This window comes from Hyposmocoma kahamanoa, unplaced genomic scaffold, assembly GCF_003589595.1.
Source record: "Hyposmocoma kahamanoa isolate Upper Pololo Valley unplaced genomic scaffold, ASM358959v1 78, whole genome shotgun sequence".
In the NCBI taxonomy this organism is placed as follows: domain Eukaryota; kingdom Metazoa; phylum Arthropoda; class Insecta; order Lepidoptera; family Cosmopterigidae; genus Hyposmocoma; species Hyposmocoma kahamanoa.
This window is the reverse complement of record NW_020653945.1, coordinates 6,354,477-6,361,245: the sequence shown is the minus strand read 5'-3', so window position 1 is coordinate 6,361,245 and position 6,769 is coordinate 6,354,477. Positions and strand designations below refer to the sequence as shown.

The window sequence follows — 6,769 nt, the reverse complement described above, 5'->3', positions numbered from 1 at the left end:
AATTACAATAGGACAAAATTATTTATATGTCTAATATGTCGCTTACACTTGGCCACAGTGAGAGGATGCTGTGGTCAGAAGAGTTCCGTCGTCGTCAATGAGACAGCGTTGATGTCTGGATTCAAAGAGACTTTTATTTCTAAAAACTAGACTATTTATACAAATTCTATTTACATGTATACGTGTTTACCTACAATATAATTTTTAAATGTCAAACGAAGGAAACGTCTACTTAGCAGGCTGGTCTTGCACATTGCTATTCGGTCAGTGCACTGCTGAGTAGCCTACTATCGTCACGTGGTAATTTATGTCTGGTCTGGTTGTCTGTCATGTCACGTGAACGTGAACAACTATTGTATATAAGATTAAAGTAGTAAAAAAGTCCAATGGTTTACGCCGAGTCAGTAATGAACAAACCTTAAACATAGCCAGCCTCTCTCGGCTGGTTGCAAGCGTGCAGCCCAAATCTAATCAAAAGCATGCAATTTTAAAATCTTCATTATGTACTTGTTTTATACGGTTAAAGAGCAATCCTCAATAAAAGGGTCATATAACAAAGTCATATTCGAATCAACTCCTTTTTAAAGCGTTGAAAAGGTTCACAAAACTGGCAGGTTTTTAGTAACTCTTGAGATGAAGTCTTATAATTATGTGAATAGGATCAGTATACAGTGTGTGAGCGTTATTTATTTATTATTTAAATACAGTAAACAGGTATTTTAGCTTATAGATTAGGTCATCAACATAAACAGTGAAAACAATGGTCCTAAACGAGAACCTTGAGCTACGCCTGGCTTATTGGACATAGGAGTTAAAACCCTTTATAGTAGCTAATTGATTCTGATAACATATCAACAATAATCCTGTCTAATATAGATAGGATTGTACCAACGTTGTAAATTTCCATGCATAGTGTACCATGAAAGCTGCTGACACAGCAAAGCATGATACTTTGTCAATGGCCTTCTAGAAACCTATATATATCGAGTACACCTGTCCACACTAACTAAACACAGATAATTAATATTCCAGTAAGTTTGAGAGATGATATGTACTCCTAACGTAGTTTGAGACATGGTGCTGTTCGGAGAGACATAACAAATTTAAAAACCTTGGCTGCACATGGTAAGATGCTAAGAGGTGTGTGATTTAACGAATCTCTAGATTTTTGTACGAGGACAAGTTGACCGTTAGATGCAGGCTCGGAAATGAGCCTGCATCTAACGATAACTTTAAAAATTTGTGCGAAGAGTTGGGATGCACATACTTTAATGAATTTAAATGGTATACTGTGTTGTTCTGTGTCTTGTTTTATGATATAGCTCCCTCAACTTCCGCATGACATCATATTTTGTCAATGTTATTCCATAGCACACATTCACACATTTGTCGTGTAACAGTCCTTACCACGCGTATTAATTTAAAAATAAACAATCAAATTATAAACTGATTGCGCAATATTTTAGTTTTTAATGGTTTTCCATTAGTTGTTACAAAAAAACTAACACACCGCAATGCAAATTAAGTTTTTTAATCCTGTACGACCTGCACTTTAAATGGATAAATAAACTGTATACTTGAATTATCCTGGTAACCTCCACACATTCGTGGTTCTCAAAGTTCAAGGTAGGATTATTTTTTTATGTTCAGTAAGTACACAATAAATGCGCACAATAAAGAGCAACTTCTTACCTATCTTTAAGCATTTTTTCATGTTTAATTTGTTTGCTCAATGTTCTGGTTACGACTAAATCGGTAAAAATAATTTATGTAAGTAGGTATGAAAATCAAATCTTACGATATTACGTAAGTACAGTAGTTCACATATTGAAATCAATTTTTCAAAAAGGAAGTTGTTGCTAGAGTATTTATAATTCGAGGTCCACAAATTGATTATGAAGTATTTAAATTTTGGACAATTCATACGACGATCGCACAATTTTCTTGCTTCGCTAGTTATATGACACAAAGTCAGCATAAATATAGATGGCAGTACAAGTTGACGGATCTTATTCAACAAAAGTGTATAACTTGATGTGCCGTTAACTGTAGATCTCTTAAATACTTTATTATACCACAATGATTTATTATAATTATTATTATTATTGGAGTTTACAATAAAAAAAGCAAAAATAGTATTATAATATTAACTTAAAGGTCTTTTTTTATGTAAGCAGCAAACAAGAGTAAGGCCCGCCTGAAAGCGGTCACCGTCTCTTATGAACACCTGCAACACCAGAGACGTCACGATTACTGTTTTAGGGAAACACGTGCACTCAATAATAATTATATGATATATATATAATTTTTATGATATCAAGCGACGGGATGAACAAATTGTGCGCCTGTGGGTAAGCGACATGCCTGCTCATAACAGCTACAGTGCCTGTCACTGTATGACGAGCACTGCCACTGCGCCCGTCACCCCAAATAACGTAAAGTTGACAAGTCTCATACGCCTGTAATTAGATAGGTCATGAATTAATCAAGTAGTTAATTAGACAGAATATACATATATTGTATGTATGTAGCATATATGAATACATTGATCTATATAATAATATATAAAAAATAATATTTGGTTGTCTCGTATACGTTTCCTTATTCAATCGATTACAACAAAGCTTCAATGAGATATTGTGCTCTCACGTGAACGTTTCTGACTTATTAAAGCAATTTTAAAATATTACGTGGGCCAGATGTTTTAACAATTGTGTCTGCAGCCAAGAAAGTGGTTCATTCGCAGATGCGCTTTCCAGAACATAAACACTTTTGTGTCAACAAATGTGTCTAAAACAAAAAAGGCGGTTCTTTTGCAGATAATTTGATGAATTGGAATGCATGCCGGGTACAGTTAGAATCATTAAATGATGCTGCATTAACACACGTTATGTATTGTTACAAGGTAAAATAAGCGTTAAACATGACAGCCTCCTTAAAGAGCAGTAAAAGTAAAATCTAAATTTAGGTCATTTGTAACAAATTAGATATAAATTTATGTAACACGGACAGAATATTTTCATTTGGCTCAGCAGATAATATCCTAAAATCTAAATCTAGTATTTAAATCACAACTTGGCTTCGATACAAGCTATGTAACAAAGTCAGAATGGTTTTCATAGCCCCGACACATTATTCCTTAAAATCTAAGGGAGATGCCACACAGGCGTTGCGTCGTCGCAACTGCGGTGATTACAACGGACTGAGTGCCACACGAGCAGTTCCGTCGACGCGTGCTGTTTCAACGCATCGTGTGGCATGTCATTCAGATATCTCTGATGATCGTTATGATATGTAAGTACAAGGCAGTTGCGACGACGCAACGTCCGGGTGGCCTCTCCCTTAGTGTTGATCATAGGGTCGAAACGCAAAACTACGAATAGGCGCAATGCGAATTCGCAACGCAGAAAACGCGAATTGCTGCGATGCGATTTCGTGTGGCAAAGTGTCTCACTGCCTTAAAGTGTAACTTGATGTAACTTAAAGTGTAACTTAAAGTGGAACTTTTACAGTGTAAACTTGCCTTCGACGATCGCCAACAGTACTGAACTTATTTTTTAAACTAGGTAGCGATATGGATCGTAAAAAGAGTGTTGCACTGCTGTTATTGACAAGAAAGTATAGGAAAAACACAAAGAAGATTAACATAGCAGGAATGCGCGATGCGGAGCAATTCACAAATTCGTCTCAGGTTGTATTAGGCACGAGCTTTATAACAGCGTAAAACCTCTGCATGAAAATTATTTCCTAAAATTTAAATAAACACTTTAGGTACCAAATTAGATTAAGTACCAGCCATATTACAGTAGTAAATCCTTTTAATCACCTCGATAGATTCTGAATACCTAAAACAAAGCACCTAACTGAATAGGTGAAGGTGGCAGCTCTTCTTCTCCTCACTAACTCTGTTAGAAAATTGAACATATGTATTGTATGGATACAGTTCGCATTACTACGAAACTTGATGGTTTAAAATGCTACTAGAAACATTGTTGTGTATTACGTTTTAAAAGATAAATAAATTTAAAAAACACTACTCATAGCCTGTCTTTACTAGTTAATTACAAAAGTTTGAGAACCACGATTGCGAGGTTTGGCATTGAATTGAATCTTTTATAGGTATATATGTATGAGGGTAACAGATATAGGTAATTACTATTCGTTGACAGGTCTATGTTTGATTATGCATCGGTAATTTTTTATTGTTAACAATACACGGTGATGCTATATTTTTAGTTCAAATATTTTATCATGTGAATGCAATTTTTAATCTCCTTTCAATTGCGTGTTTGGGATTTTTCTATGACTACGAATAGAGTGTTATGTGAAAGCCTTTTCCACCACCACGTGAATTCACTTTTGTTAAACCATCTGACAAAGTGCAACTGCGTATGTGAAGGTCAATTAATTCAATGGTCTTGTTCCATTCCGACGTTTCAAAAAGAAGCCCAGTGTTATAATAACTCAATGATATTTGTATTAGCAGTAGAGCTAATTGTGAAAGAGTTCGTGAGGAGAAGAAGAACTGCCACCTTCACCTATTAAACAGGATTGTGAGCTTAATTACATAGAGATTAATTACTGCGTTCCGGTTTTGAAGGGTAAGGTTGCCGTTGAAATATATGCACACGGGACTTCTCAACTTATGTCTCTGAGAAACGGGCAGTGGCAGTGTCCCTTAGATCTTTGCGATTTGAAGTTCTGAGTGGCACTGCAATGGACAGGCGTGTAGCTTACCACTAAGCAAACGTGTTGTTCGTTCCGTCTCTTGGTCTCATAAATAATAATAATAAATGTTTGATGAATGGCACCTGTGATGTAGTAGTCATCTTGTTTAGTCACTATTGTATCTAATAATTTAAATACAGATGGAGATTTCCACCTTCGGGCTTCATTATTATACTTCCACATATTTTTTAAGACCTCAAACTAAGGTCAGACGAATGTTATAAAACCCAACATTTATTCACGCTGAACACATACGTTTCCGCGACTCTTACGAAATATTATCAATGGACGTGACCATATGGAAAATAATAACATGTATTATTTTAGTGGCAATGAACTACGCATACTCATTGACTAGGCCAAATAGACTATTGACCATCTCATTACCCGACAAACGACCCCTCAAGAAAGCTCTAGGCTTTATAGAAGACACATACTTAAATTTCACAGAACTCACAACAAAATATAAATACCCTACTGAAGAACATACAGTGACAACAGATGACGGGTACATCTTGCGCGTGTTCAGGATTTTACCGAAATGTAATGGCACGAGCAAAGCTTTACCGGTAGTGACAATGCATGGAATTTACGACTCGTCTGATGAGTATATACTTCCTGGACCTAAAACAGGTCTCGGGTACATCCTGTCGAGGAACTGTTACGATGTGTGGGCAGCTAACCACCGCGGCAACGTGTACTCGCGCCGACATGTTCATCTCAATCCTGACACGGATCCAGAGTTTTGGGAATACACCTTCGACGAACACGGCTATTTCGACATTCCTGCAATTGTGGACTACGTTTTAGAAGCCACTCAACAAACAAAATTAAATTATATCGGACACTCACAAGGTACAACTGACTTTTTGGTCATGACGTCTTTGAGACCGGAATATAATGACAAGATACAAATATCCTTCCAAATAGCTCCTGTGGCCTATTTGCGACATATACGAAGTTTCATCCCTAAATTATTAGCTCAAGCGCACGCGCCTCTAGGAACAATTTTAAAACATTTAGGTTTAAGAGAGTTGCTAGGAAGACAACAAATTGTCCATTTCGTGATAGAGTTTTTGTGTCAGTTTGCTCCTGAAGATATATGTGGTGCTGGATTCGCATTGACGACGGGATATAAACGAGGTTACATAAAGCCTAGAAACTTAGCCGTTGTGTTTGGACATTTAATATCTGGCATATCAACTAAAGACTTGATTCATTTCAGCCAACTTATTACCTCTGGAAGATTTCAACGGTTTGACAATGGAATGGCAGGAAATTTGAAAAAATATAGCTCGGTAATTCCTCCAGAGTATAATGTGTCTAAGATAACATCGGCTGTTGTGTTGATATGTGCTCGCAACGATTATGTGTCCGAATTGGAAGACATTGCCATATTGAGATCGAAATTGCAGAATGTCGTTGAATATTATGTTGCGCCGGACCCGTACTGGAGCCACAATGACCACTTTTACGCCATAAAAGCACCGCAGTTAGTATTTTCTAAGATTTTGGAACATCTGAATAAGGTTAATGTTTAAATGTTTTACCAAGACGTACGTCCTGACGCTTGAACAAACACGTAACATCATCGGCCCCATCGTTGGTTAAAATCAGGTGAGATTACGAAAAAAACATTATTCAATTTCATATTTTAAAAAGTAAAAACTTCAGGCCGCATTCTTAAGCTTTCGCGGTTGCTTTACATTGAAAATGAAACTTTTTTCCTGTACGTTAGTTTGTTCGAAAAAAAAAATGCGTGATTTTAAGACAGAAAAAAGTACTTTCATTTCCAATAGAAACCCCAGGATTAATTTTGTTACTTATTGCAGATGTAATATAACTATGTCAAATTTAAATAATAACGCCTAGATGTACACCAAAGAGTTAAATTGTAGATTTTTTTGTATAAGGCACATAAATTGTTACTTATTAACCTAATTTTCGTTGAAATTTATGCCGTGTATTTATTAAAGCATTATGTAATAATGTGATTTTTTTTAATTATGATTCAATGTGATAATATTTTTTTTATTTATTC

General features: G+C 35.9%; 1 protein-coding gene across 1 annotated transcript; it reads left to right on the top strand.

The window, feature by feature from the left end:
* Nucleotides 1–5,060: 5,060 nt before the first annotated feature.
* On the top strand, nt 5,061–6,396 carry LOC113233282 (lipase 1-like). Its single transcript, XM_026468345.1, has one exon. The coding sequence runs from the start codon at nt 5,061–5,063 to the stop codon at nt 6,267–6,269; it is 1,209 nt and encodes a 402-aa protein (XP_026324130.1). The 3' UTR covers nt 6,270–6,396.
* The last annotated feature ends 373 nt before the right edge of the window (nt 6,397–6,769 follow it).